Source organism: Aspergillus nidulans, chromosome VII (assembly GCF_000011425.1).
Source record: "Aspergillus nidulans FGSC A4 chromosome VII".
Taxonomy (NCBI): Eukaryota; Fungi; Ascomycota; class Eurotiomycetes; order Eurotiales; family Aspergillaceae; genus Aspergillus; species Aspergillus nidulans.
The window spans coordinates 1988291-2002694 of NC_066263.1; the positions used below are offsets into that span (position 1 = coordinate 1988291).

General features: G+C 51.8%; 5 protein-coding genes across 5 annotated transcripts, besides 1 other annotated feature; 3 read left to right on the forward strand and 2 right to left on the reverse strand.

The window, feature by feature from the left end:
* Positions 1–14404: part of a sequence feature (contig 1.29 1..525887(1)) that runs on past both edges of the window.
* ANIA_01843 (putative GAJ protein) lies at positions 62–789 on the forward strand (the record flags this gene model as incomplete). Its single annotated transcript, XM_654355.1, has 2 exons — positions 62–64; positions 127–789. 2 exons carry the CDS (start codon positions 62–64, stop codon positions 787–789), a joined length of 666 nt encoding a protein of 221 aa, XP_659447.1.
* On the forward strand, positions 1136–4500 carry rim8 (protein palF). The gene is made up of 2 exons (XM_654356.2): positions 1136–2458; positions 2513–4500. Exons 1-2 carry the CDS (start codon positions 1964–1966, stop codon positions 4343–4345), a joined length of 2328 nt encoding a protein of 775 aa, XP_659448.1. The 5' UTR covers positions 1136–1963; the 3' UTR covers positions 4346–4500.
* Positions 4650–5514, forward strand: ANIA_01845 (protein shrA). The gene is made up of 2 exons (XM_050612880.1): positions 4650–4759; positions 4869–5514. The coding sequence occupies exons 1-2, from the start codon at positions 4714–4716 to the stop codon at positions 5423–5425; spliced, it is 603 nt and encodes a 200-aa protein (XP_050468743.1). The 5' UTR covers positions 4650–4713; the 3' UTR covers positions 5426–5514.
* Positions 5519–6928, reverse strand: ANIA_01846 (uncharacterized protein). The gene is made up of 2 exons (XM_654358.2): positions 6064–6928; positions 5519–6011 (listed from the first exon to the last, which is right to left on the reverse strand). Exons 1-2 carry the CDS (start codon positions 6812–6814, stop codon positions 5680–5682), a joined length of 1083 nt encoding a protein of 360 aa, XP_659450.1. The 5' UTR covers positions 6815–6928; the 3' UTR covers positions 5519–5679.
* On the reverse strand, positions 10695–11873 carry ANIA_01847 (uncharacterized protein; the record flags this gene model as incomplete). Its single annotated transcript, XM_050612881.1, has 2 exons — positions 10952–11873; positions 10695–10887 (listed from the first exon to the last, which is right to left on the reverse strand). Exons 1-2 carry the CDS (start codon positions 11623–11625, stop codon positions 10695–10697), a joined length of 867 nt encoding a protein of 288 aa, XP_050468744.1. The 5' UTR covers positions 11626–11873.

Here is a 14404-nt window from a genome sequence, read left to right on the forward strand (position 1 = left end):
CCCTCCACAGTTCGCAAAGGGTACTCGACGCACTGTTAGTGACCCGCCATAATTCATCATCATGGTACGTGTCTCAAAATCTAAGCTGGCCATAGCTCCAGGGTCTAATTTTATCGCCCGCTACAGCCACCAAAGCTCTCCAAGAGTGCCAAGCAAGGCTTGATTGTCTCACATCTCCGCTCCACACGGACCTGCCATACGCTCAAAGACCTCGAGAAGATGCTCCCCTCGGTAGCCTCGATCAACAGCATTCAGGTTAAAGATTACATCAAAGAACTCACCGACGAGGGCAGGATTCGCGTGGAGAAGATTGGAAGCGGCAATTGGTACTGGTGTTTCGGTGGGGATGAGGTGAAGGAGCGCGAAAGGCAGTTGGTTCAACTTCGGAAGGAAGTGGAGCGGGTCCAGGCGAGTTGTAAGCGAGCCGAAGCGGATTCGGCCGTGCGCAAGGAGCAAAGAGACAAAGAGTTTGGGCAGGGTGGTGAAGAGGAGTGGAATGAGTTAATGGAACGGAAGAAGGCCCTGGAAGAGGAAAGGAATCGTTTGCTGACCGAGTGGGCGACCATTTCTACAACTGGTGAAGGCAAAAGCGTTGGGCAGATGAAGGACGAGATGGAGGAGTCACGCCAACGGGCGCAGATGTGGACGGACAACATCTACTTGCTGGAAGAGTATGTCCGGAAGCTGACTGGCGGAGATCGCGACTTGATGCAGGCGGTGCAGAGGGAATGTTACGGGGACGAGTACGTGGAGGGGGAAGGACTGCGGGAATTGGACTGGTCTACGTGATTAATATATTCGCTGCCTGCACGGGTCAGGGTGAATCTATTACCGGCTAGTAGTCGAGAGTGCCGGACTTATCACCGTTAGCAGCAGATAGCGCTGTTACCTAAAAACTGTGATAATTTGTCGGGGGAGCTGCAACAAACGATAAGAATAACAGAGGAATAGTGGACGTGTCAGGTCTGCTGATCGCTGTCATCCTAAATCGTGGCTCTGAGAGCAAGACTCGAGACTGAGGCACAAGTGGAGGCGCCGAGCCCCGAACTACGCTGGACCCAAGAGAAGCTTGACTGCCACCACGCGGTTTCTGTTGGCCTTTCCCCTTCTCCGCCTGCTTATCGCGAACTCTTCCCTCTCCCAACTCTCTTGCTACCTTACCCTTGACCTTCACCCTCGCGTCTTTCATCCTGCCATTCACTTCCCTCCTCGTGCTGCCCTTTGCGCTGCAGCCATCGGCCTAGACCCCTCTTTCTCGAGTCGACAGCACGTTCTCCGCCCGTTCCCGACGCTTGCCTCCCCCCTCTCCTCCGCATCACGTCTCAGTGTCTTCGTGCTCGTCTCGACCTACAACCGATCGATTTTCTTGGTCTTGCCCTTGAGCAAGGAACTACTACGACTGCCACCACTCTCTGTTCAGTCAGAACCTCGCGTGAAATAATGCCGAACCATCATCTCGACTCCTGATACCCATCGCCTTCCCTTCGTCTCCGTGCATTCCTCCGTCCGTCCCCTCCTTTCGCTGGTCGTTGCGTGGGACTGTCTTTAATTACATCGTCTTGTAGGCGAACCTGGGTTGCGTCGCGCAGAATAAAGCAGAATAAAGCCTCGAGGCAGAGACTCGCATCCCAGTGCTTGTGCTCGGATCACGGCTTTGCGCCCGACGGCTAGATCAGGTTCGACCTGCCGGTGGATTGTTGGAACGGAGAATTTTGACCTGCGTCGCCTCCATTCCTCCTCCTTCGCGCTCTCGCTTCCCGTCCCCAGAGCCCCTTGCCTCGCCGCGTTTTTATCGACGGTCCTAGCATTGGCGTTTCGTCACTGGGTTGAATCCAACCGAAGGTTGTCGCCGACAGGATTACCTGCGTTCATACATCGCTTTATTTCTATCTGCCATCCTTTCAAATATACAATCACTCCTGTACTATCTTCTCGGTGATACTGTGAGACCCTTTACTCCTTCATGGTTAGGGCGACGTGTTCATGTGTCATGTCCGTCAATCCTCTCTCCGCCCAAACCTCTGCTTCGCCGCTCAGTCGGAATCGGTCCTCTCTTCTGTCCAAATTCCGGACGCAGCTCGGTCAGCGCAATCGCGCTATAACTGATTTCTATATTGAGCCCGATGACCCTTGGCGTTCCTATTTTCCCGGCGATGTTATAAAAGGGACGGTGTCTCTCACGGTCGTTCGGCCTGTTCGCATAACACATTTGGTTATCTCTTTGCACGGCATTGTCAAAGTCTTCAAGAACAATGTTCCAGCTGGTGAAACTCCCCCGGATGTGGGGTCCTTGGGTCCTGGGCGCGGGCGCCGAGGCGCTGAGTATTTGGGTAACGGCGTCGCAACATTGTTTGAAGATGAGGTGGTACTTTGTGGGGAAGGTCGTCTCAAGGAAGGGATTTACAAGTTTCGTTTTGAGATGTCCTTTCCACCATACCCATTACCTAGCAGCATCAGCGTATGTCTTTTTTCAGGCCCGATCTCCGGTCATTCTCGCTAATGTCGCATGCAGTTCGAGAGGGGCACCATTTCTTACATGCTTACGTCCACCTTGACCAAACCTACAACTATGAACCCGACATTATCATGCCGAAGACGCATAAACTTACTGGAAAACATTGATATTGCGGCCTTTCCGGCGCCCAAGCCTCGAGTGGTAACTCTTGAACCTATTTCCAAGCGCTCGAAGCCGAAAGGAAAGACCAAGGCGGCAGGATTCGATGCTCCTGACACGGCCTCATTAGAGCCATCGGCAAGTGGAGGAATCACTGTCCCAGAGCATCGCCCTCCGCTCAGTCCGGCACCTAGCAATGTTAGCTCGTCTAGTCGCCTCAGCAACAGCAGCCAGAGTTTTCAGATCGTGACGGATCCAGGGTCGACCGCTAGTAGCGGTGTTCGCAATAGCGAAGCCCGGAGCAACACGCCTTCTGTGACCGATGGAATAATCACCGCCAAGGCTGAAGTTCTGCGCGCTGGCGTGCTACCCGGTGACACATTGCCCATAAAGATAACCATTAACCACACAAAACAAGTGCGCAGCGCGCATGGGATCATCATAACTCTCTATCGATCCGGCCGTATCGACCTTCACCCTGCTATCCCGATGGGATCTACCGCGAATGGAAAGAAGCCAATCTACGAAGACTATTATCCCCGTTCTAGAACTGGCCTGGGGGGTCTTACCCTTGGTACTTCCCGTGCCAGCAGCGTATTTCGGAAAGATCTGTCACAGACCTTTGCGCCTCTCATTGTGGATCCGACGACTTTGACAGCTGATATCAAGACTTCAATCCGCATACCTGAAGATGCTTTCCCGACAATTACCCGCACACCAGGTAGCATGATCAACTTCCGTTATTATGTTGAAGTGGTTGTCGATCTGCGCGGCAAGCTGACTTCTCCGGAGCGTTTTCTTCCGCGGTTTAACCTAGTTTCTTCAGGGCGCAACTTCTCCTCAAATGGGAAGATTGTGCACCCTGCCGATACGAATGGAAGCGCGATCACAGCCAACTGGGGTGACAACATTCTAGACACGGATCAAATACGTCGTGAAAAGGGAGTTGTTGCTGTGATTTTCGAGGTGGTCATTGGGACCCAAGATACACAGAGGCGCAAGAGTGAAGCCCGGCGCATGTCATCTACGGCGGAGGAAGCAGAGTTCCAGCAGCCCGTAGAAAACTCCGTTGATGGAGATTACGCTGGCCACGACTACCAGGGCAGCATGGCGGGCCCAGAGCCCGGCTATGCTCCGCTAGAGAACACTGCATATGGACCTGATCAAATTCGTTGGCCAGATTATCCAGAGCAGTCGGAGCATGAGCATTATCCTTTCCAGCCGGGGACGCTTCCCAGTCCTCAGCCGGATGAGCCTATGGACGAAAAGGCACGATTACGGCGTGCTGAACAGACGCTCTTGCCTAGTCAACCTCCGTGCGACCCGGAGGCCGGGCCCTCATCAGCGGTGGAAGCTGCAATGCCTACCGCTCCTGTGCTCCCTGAAGATGACCACTTGAACGATTATCACCACCTTCCGTCAACAACTGTGAATGGTATGACTGGAATGGCGCCAGCACTCATGTCAGCGGAGTCTGTGCAAACAGTCATTGCAGGAAGCAGTTCCGCACCTCTCACTAGTCCCTCAAGACCCAGTGAAGAGGATAAACAGGAGTTGGAGCGCCAGCGGTTAATGATGGAAGCCAGTGCGCCAGGTGACCCGGATGCACGTCATAACGACCGCGCGGATGATGGGCCTAGTGCGCCCATTTTCCATGACGATGACGATGATCAGCAGCTAGTTGGAGGGGCTGCAAATGGGGACGAGCTATTACCGCGGTATCAACGTTGATATCGCGATTAACCTCTCTCATCTCGAATTGATTTGCTATGCATTGCGATTGGATTCAGCGGAGATACCACATTTGTTATACTTAGTCAATTCTTATACCACATTGAGCTTGTACAAGCCATCTATGTATTATCTACTGGCATATCATTGATTTCAAATCGTCTACAGTACCTAGGTTCGGAGTAATTGGAGTTAAGCGTACCGTTCCCGCATTTAAGCCAAGAAGGCACGCGGGTGGCTTGGCATCATCCGCGGGCAAGGCGACACTTTTCCACTTCCATCCCCCGTAGCTGAGATCCAAACCTCCCGTCTTTTGAGCTGTCAACGCTTCTCCTCTACTCGGACAGCCTACATTCTGATTCAACAAGATGACACTCCGCTATGGGTCCTTCGCCACTTTCCTGATAGTATGCCGTATGTATCCCCCCACGCACGACTCGTCCCTCCGTAACCCGCGCGACCAATAAATTCTATCTGTCCCATCCATGAACTCTCAATTTATCAGAAACTAATAGCCAAACAGCAACAAGCTTCTTCCTTGGCATAATCTTCTCCCTCTTTCCTTACGACTATCCAATTCTCTGGTCTACCTCGCCTACCGATTCGACCGCCTATGACTCCCTCGAAACGCACTTGCGCCTCCTCCACGCCTCTCCCCCTCTAATCCCACGGATCCTGCACATCGTCATTTTCTTGGGTTTAGCAGGCTTGATTATGAAACTATGGAAACCTTCCGAGTCAAACATGCTCTTTGATGGCGCGTCGCTTGTGCTCTACGCGTGCGGGATCACGGTGTATGTTGCCAACATCGTTAAGGGGCTCAGACTTGCCAGTGGGGGTGTTTATGGGGCCGAACTGGCCAATGCTCCAGATGAGGTGGGACAGATTCTTGGACGAGAGGATAGCTTGAAGGTGCTCAGTGCGAGTAACACCATTTTGGCGCTGGTTTTGGTAGGTGTTTTGGTATTGCAGGCGGGTCAATGGTATGCGGAGCGAAAGGATGCGCAGGAGGATGAGTCATTTGCGGCCGTGAAGGGGGAGGGAAAGGGAAAGGGTGCGACTAAGAAGAAAGCGAACTAAGTTGTTATGCTTGCGTCGGCTCCAATTGATATGGAGGGCTGTTGTTAGGTTAGGGTAGGGTAAAGAAGAAAAGCGAAGGATATGATATCTACTTCATTGTTCTATGTACATGAGACTTCGACTCCATGAGATTTTATTGGTTTCATGCCAGAATGCGGTTGGGGGAATCATGCGGTGCCTGGTTAGCACGGTTATATAACGAGCTGAAGCAAAAAGTACGATGCTGGGACATAAGAAACGTAACGGGTTCGTGATCACATATGCAGGGTTTCGGGGCTGAACGAGAATGGACTCCGTGGGAGGTCCGGGGACCTTGGGCTCAATGCTTTTGCGAAAAGATCTTCGCCAGAATCAGAGCCGGAGCTGACGCTGGGCGCAATGGCGCCCATAGATGCAAAGCCACCGCCAAATCCCACATTCTGCTGCGCCTGGAGCGACTCCGGGGGGTAGTGAGCTACCGTCTTCACAGATCCTGAAGGGGGATTTGAGGTTGGATTGGACCGTGTCGTAGATGGCTGAATGCTGTGGAATGAATTAAACGAGGAGACAGCAACGTCAGGGGACTGAGGAGAAAGCAGATGGGATCCTGATCGGTCAGCCAAGTCACAAAACAACAGGAGCGCATGAATGCCAAGTACCTTCTGCTGCAGAGAGTTCCCGCTGGCTTGTCTGCAGCTTGAGCCCTCGCAGTTTCTCTCCAAGTTTACCGCCAACACTTGGCGACACAGGCGTGGCAGGTCCCATCGGGTAATTCGGGTCTTGACTCTGGATAGAGTTCTTTTGCGAATCCGGTCCCAGTCCAAAATTGGCCTCGATCCACTCCTTCTCTTGTAGCGCCATGTGGAAGGCAATCCCTTCAACGTTGTTCAGCGATTCCTCGCGGATTTCTTTCTCCAGCACCTGCACCCGTTTTTTCGCCCAGATTGTGTGCAAGACCCCTTTCTTGCCAGCAGATCGACCGTCCGCCCCGAGTTCTGGCGGAAAGATAGCAGGGAGCGGGTTGAGTTGTATCGGTTTCGGCTCCTGAGAGGAATCGGCGGACGCCGGTGGATTGTAGGTAAGAGTTATCACAGGCGGGATAGTGGCGTGCGGCGGTATCAAAAAGTACAATCGCCGAGTATTGCTGCTGGTCTTTTCGTCGGCTGGAAGAACCGCCTTCTTCCCTTCCCATTCCACATTCCAGGAACCACCGGGTGGACATGAAGACCGACTCCAGTCATCGTCTTCCCACTCGACCATCAAAATCTTCGTCCCATCATTACCTTTGCCTGCCTCGAATTCGAAGCGGGCTAAAGCTGTGATAGACAGGCTGCCACTTCCCCCTCGCGGGGTATCAAGCGAAGTGAAGTCGCAGTCTGGAGTAAACGGGGTCGGTAGTGACTGAGCCATGGCCAGAGTTAAGGAGGTGGGCGTGAAGAAGTAAAGAAAAAAGAACGAGACTTTTCTAGAATAGGAAACAATTCAGGGGACCAGTGCACTCAAGTCAAGCCGCCTGAGTTAAAGGCTGCATCTGAAGTGTTGGCAGTGTTGGACTGAGGTGATAGTAGCAGTGAAAAGAGGCTGGAGTCGAGGAGGGAGGCAATCACGGGACGAGGCGGAGAGCTTCGACTCCTCGAGGAGGGGAGCATTCGATTTGACCCTGACTGATGTTATTTATGGAATACTGGACTGCGACAATCATTTGAGGGGTCCGCGGTTCTAAATTTAGACATCTCTTGGCGTTCCTTCTTTCTCTTCAACACATCGAATACAAATGCGGTACTGTCCCCAGCCCAGTCTCTTCGTTATCCATCCTCACGAATCGTTGGCCCTTGGACAGATCAGCTGAGCTGAATTGCTTGTGGAAATCAAAAGGCTCGAAGTCAATCTTCATGATGCTGAAAGACTCAGGCTTTCGAGACTCGTGGCGGTGAAGCGACAAAGACGGCATCGCCGGAATGTCTTACCAGTGTGAATCAACCTCACCTGCGTTCCGAAATCGATTGGAATGAGTTGCCAGGTGATCTGAAGACCTCCACCGCCGAGAGCTTTGAGGCTCTCCGATTGTGGTTGTGCCGGTATTCCCGGTCTCGACCAGCACAAGAGCAGCTGAATCAGCTGAATTGATCATTCTAGACTCTGGGTCGTCGCCGTGGAGCTAAAAAGAAACAGCGCTGACTTGACCTTGATATCGGATTGGAGCACCGTCGTGCTTGTCCCACCTAGTTGCCACCGGCGGGTTATGTGCGGAAAGCGCTGCTGCCTGTCCCCAGCCAACTTTTCCTTGGGATCAACCTCACATGTGCTTGGTCGACGGAATTGGAGATGTGAACTCAAAATCCGTCATCATACCGGATCATTGCAACAGCCCGGTGCCGGATATGATCTATGGGTGGGCCAAGCCTATACATCTTATTGCGCTGATGTACAACCTGGGATGAAAATGGGATAACTCGTGATACGCTGGCGAATAACCAATTCATCCGTATAAGCTGACATGCCTGTTCCTGGCCCAGCTTCACTCGACAATCTCTCCGTTACCAGGCCGCGAAAGCTATCAGATATTGACAGGGAATATGAACACCCATTGGTTGAAGAAAATCTTGCTCTGTCAGTTGCTGACCAGTCATCGTCGACCCGGTCCCTTTAAAGTGACCCAGATGCAGCTTTGCTTCCATGTATTGGCTGTTTGGTTGGCTGAGTGACGTCCTGTATGTTGACGAAGCGCCCACAGACAATGGCATTCCGGAAGCACTTCCTGGATATGTACAAGTTTTTGGCTCCGAGACCATCGGTGGCTTCCACCACCTTGTCACCTCTTGACTGCGTCACGAACGGCCCATAACCCTCCCATACCCCTCTTTAGAGCGGATTCATGGCCCATTGCCTGCGGAAAGTATTGCTCAACCACTAATCTGCGTCACACCTAAACTGAAGCTAGATGTGACCTGCTGACCGTGCAGAATATGACCCTCACTTTTCAAGCACAACGCTACGAGATGCGCATCATCCAGGACCCCCAATAGTGCGGCCCACTGCACTACCTAAGGAGGAAGCAGGATGTCGGAGCTGGATTCACTATGTATATTACGGTTCAGAATCTGCATGAATCTGACAATCCTCCGTCCTGCAGACTTGCAGCTCCGGAGAGAGCTATTGGATGGCGGACGAGCTTGGAGACCTTGCAGAGTTCGACTGGGGTGTGCGATCACCGCGTCAAGGAGGCAGGCCGGGTGTGATGAGGTGCATCTGCATAACCTTGGTGAATCCTTCACACTGCTGCCAGATTTCTCAGCCCGGCGGTTGTTGTCTTTTGAGGATCGTCACCGGCTGCACGAAATCTTGCTCTTTCCAGTGCCTACTGAGCCATTATATAGCACGAGAACCGCTTTTTCAGAAACACAAGCAATCATAAACAATCGAGATCCCATCAACCTCCACTGGTGGTACGTAAGCACGCGAGTTAACTCGAGTCTCGACTGAACAACAGCCTCCCGCCTGGGACAGTACGTATTCTCAGTTTAGCGCCGACATTCCCAAACCACATCAAAACCCCACACATCCTCCACAGCCGCATCCAATCGACGCAACCACACGAGATAAAGAGGGGGAGACATCATGGATCCATCAGGGTATTAGCGGCCGCTCGGTCCGAAAGCGGGATAGCGCCGGCGCTTAACTGCAGTGCCACGATGCCCATTGTCCTGGATACCATCTGATTGGCCGGCTCTCTGGCCAGGGTAGGGTTGATGCCTTGATGGAGGGGGATCATTCAGTCTTCGTAGTCAAGACGCTTACGCTGTGATGTAGGGATGAAGAACGATCCAGTGGGTGAGTGGCAATATTGTCACTGTTATTCCAGAGCCCCAGTTATTTACGTATAGTATTGTGCAATACGTACGATACGTCAATACAGTCCCTGAGCACTTACCACCAGATCATGACCGCTGGCCAGTCGATAGAGAAGGCGAGTGTATACCTATTTTTGGCGGGGCCTGAAACAACCCTACGCACCCCTATCACATCGTCATCTCCATTTCAAACCATCCTGAATTAATCACAGCTCTGTCTTGAAACTGTTTAAAATAGAACGTTGCAGCGTTTCAGACCTTGTCTATCCAGCTGATACCTATGAAGCTGAAGAACAGGGGTAGATGTTCGTTTCGAGCGAAGCCGTCATGCCGTATTAGATACATGGCTATCTGACTACATTGTCCACGCGCCTTGTGGTCCAATCACAGGCCCCATGCAACATGTTTCCACTGGTACGGATGGGCTATGTCCGGGTGCAGGAATAGTTGTTTCTGGGCCGCGGGGGAAAGGGAATGATCAGCAAGAGAACTGGAAGGAGGGGTCAGGCACAGACTGCAATGCCTTACCTACGGATAAGTGTAGTCTACGAAGATTATTAGAGTTGGAAGTTGTTCCAGCACGGAGGAAGGTTTGGAGAAGGCTCCGGTCGCGAAGTTATTTACTGGGATATTGTACTAGGTATCGTTCTAGGATTACCATGGCTGTATTTTACGGGTAAGCGCAATGCTTTGTCCAATCTTCTCTGGACTCCCCCTTTCAACAATTCAGTCTTTACTCCCTAGAAATCGAGTCTACAAGATCTGGAGACTGTCTGCCCGGGAGTGCATTTGCATCCAGATTGGTTTCCAGATTGGTCGTACCCTTACCATCCACCCCGAAATTCGTTCTCCGCCCATAGTCACATAGGCTTTACTTTAACCTACACCTATCAGGCTACGACAACCATGGTTCCGTGGCATGACTCGTTCTCAGCCTTCGAATCTGGAGACCTGGGAGTCAAAAAGCCGTCCGTTCACGTGTAAACGGCCCAATCGCAAGATGTACCAGAGAGCCGGGAAACGTTTCTTTGTTTTGCTGGGCCGTAAGATTGGATGTCAGGAGATCGGCGATTTGATAATTACAGTAATGGTGGGCGTACCGACTCACTTCATAAGCCTGGAAGAAAAGAAATAAAAAGAATGAAATTCCCCTGCGTCGATTATGAGCACCTGATCCGAGTTGAGTTTGCAATATTGAGATCATACGTGAGAAGGATTCACGATATGTTTGTGACTTATGTGTGTACATTTAAGAGTAGGCGGCTTCGCTAAGCTGCTGTTTTGTGATGTATTGTGATGTTGGCTGCATCACTGTAGTCAAAGGTGAATAGTCCAATGCGAGAACAGACTCTGGGTTTATGGCATAGAGTTGTCTTCTTCTTTCAGGTTAAGATGGTTAAAGAGTTAATCTAGGATCCAGCACCTAGAATTGAGTCGGCCTAAAGAGCAATAGAGCCAGTTACGAGATATACCAACAGTTCATGCCAGCTTACAGGTTTCTGCGAAGGTATTGGTTGTTGCGCCTCGGCGCCCAAGTATGCTTCTAGATTATTATTCATGTGGGAAATATTCACAAAAGAAAAGAGGACCGAGTAGTGCCCGCGCTGAAATACCATATTCCAAAACGCCGCACTCCAGACCAGTAGTACGCCTGAACAAAACCGAGATACCCAGCAGCAAGAAGAAAATAATTCACTTCGATTCACTATCATCATGGCTGTGCTTCCTTCGCTTTCCTCTCGGTGGTGCATCCAACTCCGTCGTCTTATATGTGATCGTGTGCGTGATGACATGTCGCACACTCATCTTGTGGTTGGAGCTTCGAGGGTTGGCGCTCCGGGGAGCATCCAGGTAGCGTAGCCTCCAATCAATTGGAGAATAAGGAGTGCGATCAAGTGTAGCACTTCGAGGTCCCGCACTGCGAGGTCCAGCGCTTCGAGGCGGCTCCGCCGACGTGGGCGAGTACCTAAGCGCCGGCGGGATGCGCAGCCGGCGCAGGTTACTCAACTCTCGTCGAGAATGAGAGGGCACAAGAGGAGTCAGCGGAGGTAATGTTGTTGCCGATCGTGCTGGCTCGTTGAAATTGAAGCTGCCGCTGACTGCACTGGAAGGTTGTGACTGTGCAGAATGGACATTATGACGGTCAAACTTGTACTTTGAAAAGTCCACGCCCTCAGCGCTCGTTGGGCTGGAGAAGATAGGAGTGAAGACTTTCAGGAACTCAGTATAAGCGGCAGGAGGCGTAATCGGAGTGGAGGAGCTGTCCTCATTCTTCCCTGAGCCAGCGCTCGAGTCTGTATGGAGCTCGGAGGGGAAGGTGATATTGCTGGGCGTTCTGAGGGGAGGCAGGACTGGTTTGATAGAAGGCATCTTCAAGAGTGGATCGTGGAAAGAAAAGAGTTGTTAACGAAGGTAGACTGTCCGGGATGGTTGAGACTGGCAGTGCGCCCAGTTGTGTTGGGAGATGTGGTATACTGGGCGTGGAAGTATGCGAACGCGGGTATAGATGTATAAACCACACAACGAGAGCCAAGGGCCAGAAGGGAAAGGATAAGTTGACCAAGGGAACGCAGAGATGCAAGTACAGTATGAGTAGGTTGTTTCTCTGTTGAGCCTCCCACTGACCGAAGAAAAGAGGGAAGAGAGGTCGCGAAGGAGGAGGAGAGGAGGAAAGCCGATTTATTTATCTGGAGTTGAGTTGGTGCAGATGGTGACTTCACTGCCGTATTGAGACCGTCACGCCGTCTGGTACAGTACCGTGACCGATCTGTGTAACACTAGTGTCAGTGTCACACTCTATACCGAAAATGGTTAGTGCCATCACCCTTAGCTCGAGAGTGCGCGGCTGCAGTTGAGTTCTGGAGAGTCCCATTGAGTCTCCAGCTCGACGCTCCCCGCTCATTATCACTTGTACTGGAGCTGGACTCACCGGATGCGCGAGGTATAGGCTGCTGCCTGAAGCCTGCTGAAGTGAACGCCAATTGATGTTATGCAGGTTTGTGCTTCCGTTGCTCTGCCTTACAGGCCAAGACCTAGCTCCTAGCTCATCAATAACAGGTGTTAGGATGAGGTAAAAGGAAATCAATACGCTCCATGGGCGCAGAAACGGGGCACCAAGAGGGAGCATCAGTGGTCTTTATATTTCTATCTCTTCGCAAGGGTCTGATACCGCTCGTCAATCACCCCAGAACACTGACGGCCCAAGTCCAACAAGCTTGAGCCAGATTCTCCGCTTGTCGCGCGCTTTGGGGCCAAACACTCGATCATAAGCCAATTCCTTTGCTCTCCTCGCGCCTCCACTATCACACAAGGAAAACAGCTGTCGCTCCCGCCCTATGAGCCACTCAGGATCCAATATTCTCTGACCCTCATGGTACGCGGGCTGTTGCCGCGCGTGGCTTCCTGAACGAGCTAAGAGACCCAACCCTGATACCGAAAGCCGACCTCCTTAAGATCCTCTGTTGGACATTGGATCGTCGATTTAGTCCCCTCGCAATATCGTTGGCTTCTTCGGTTCCATGCTTTTTCTAGCCCAGCGGTTGGCGCTGGTCAAGGCTAGTCCGCGCTCCTTGGTTCGCCCCTTAAAATATGGCGCTCCCTATTCCGTAAATTGGCCGGGCGGCTATAATCATCCTCGGCGCTTACAGTCTGCCATCGATTTTCGACCCGCAAATGATCAGTCCAGCCTCACGTTGAAACACGGAGTCGCTCGTACTTTGCTATGCAACAACCCCTCGTGCAGAGGACTGCAATTCCGCAAGCCCTGGCTTTTTGCTCTCCTCACCTACCAGACCGTCTTTCTACCTGGTGTCTCAGACACTCCATTACATAGCTGAGCCAGCCCCCTACCTAGTCCTGCAGTGTTCGAGGCATGTTTGTGTCGCTCAATTGTGCACAATCACCGTTGGTTCGTCATGCGGCGTCGTCTTAGTGCACTTTTCTCTTTCTACATTCTGCATTCTGCACTAAGCCGACACATGGTTGTATATTAAACGCCCACGAGCCCCAACGCCTAATCCATCTCATCCTTGGTTCGACAGATGAGGCCACTCAGGTCGCAGTCTAGCCCAACAAGCACGGACGACACGGAATCCTTCGTTGGTATGGCGGGCGGGATGTTACCATAGACTCATGTCAAGCAATCGGTCTTAAGAAGTATGCTCATTTCTATGTCTACTGGAGAAGCCTCTCTGCCGACCCATTCTCATGCGTCTATCGTCAGGTGGCGTATCATTTGTTGTTTAAGCTATCGTCTTCGTCAGTGATCCACACCAGGGTACCATCGTGGCTTCTCTACTGCGAATGTCTGAGGAGCTGGTAATCCGCTCGAGTCCTCAAAACTTAGTTCGACGATTATGTCCTCGACGCTCCAATATTCCTTCAAACCAACACTGTTCGAGTACCTGGGCTCGTGTACGGTCGAAGGTTCAACCAGAGGCCTCACAATAGTCGACATTATTCTAAGCCACATTCTGCGCGTGCATCGAACCGAGATGGTGGCTACCCCGAGATTTTAACACTACGTTGCTCCCAATGAACACGCTTGCGTACGTAGGGGGCCATGGCCAGTCTTTCTCGCATTCGAACAAAAATACGTGGCTGCATAGGTTGTCGCAGCTCACCCCCCCTTTGTTCGCTTCTATCGCTCCGAGTGGGATGTGAAAGCTTTGGCACTCGTAACCGTATTACCCGACGATGCCATAAGAAAATTCGGGACCCTCGAGATGATCTAAAGATTGGGGAAGACACGATACTGGTTAAACTTTTGCTTCCAAGAGTCTACCAAGCACTAACGCACCATACTCCCGCACAACCTGCCGCACAGCACAAGACTCGCTCATTCATGGTCAATGGGAGCACACCAATTCCGCTTTCCCGACCACCAACCGGCTGTGGGCAGGTCGCTGCAATCTTATTCGTGGTGGGCTAACGGAAGGAGCTCCTGGTAATGCTTTCCCGGTCTCCATGACAGTTACCTTTGTTTAGGTGGGCTCAACTCAGGAGCGGGATAAGATGCTAGATCCTTACAAGTAATCGTTCCCCAAGAATTTAGTATAACCAAGGGGAGTGGAAAATGACTGGTTTTGCTTTCCCAACCCACATAGATGTGAGGTTGTATGTGGTGTTGGGCTCCACTTCCATATCCAGC

What these genes read in the sequence shown, in the direction of transcription:
- rim8 (XM_654356.2), top strand. Translation starts at nt 1,964, where the DNA reads ATGGTTAGGGCGACGTGTTCATGTGTCATGTCCGTCAATCCTCTCTCC. An exon ending in CATTACCTAGCAGCATCAGC is followed by an intron (nt 2,459 to 2,512) that starts GTATGTCTTTTT and finishes TGTCGCATGCAG; the next exon opens with TTCGAGAGGGGCACCATTTC.
- ANIA_01845 (XM_050612880.1), top strand. Translation starts at nt 4,714, where the DNA reads ATGACACTCCGCTATGGGTCCTTCGCCACTTTCCTGATAGTATGCC. An exon ending in CACTTTCCTGATAGTATGCC is followed by an intron (nt 4,760 to 4,868) that starts GTATGTATCCCC and finishes ATAGCCAAACAG; the next exon opens with CAACAAGCTTCTTCCTTGGC.
- ANIA_01846 (XM_654358.2), bottom strand. Translation starts at nt 6,814, where the DNA reads ATGGCTCAGTCACTACCGACCCCGTTTACTCCAGACTGCGACTTCACT. An exon ending in GGAACTCTCTGCAGCAGAAG is followed by an intron (nt 6,012 to 6,063) that starts GTACTTGGCATT and finishes CTGACCGATCAG; the next exon opens with GATCCCATCTGCTTTCTCCT.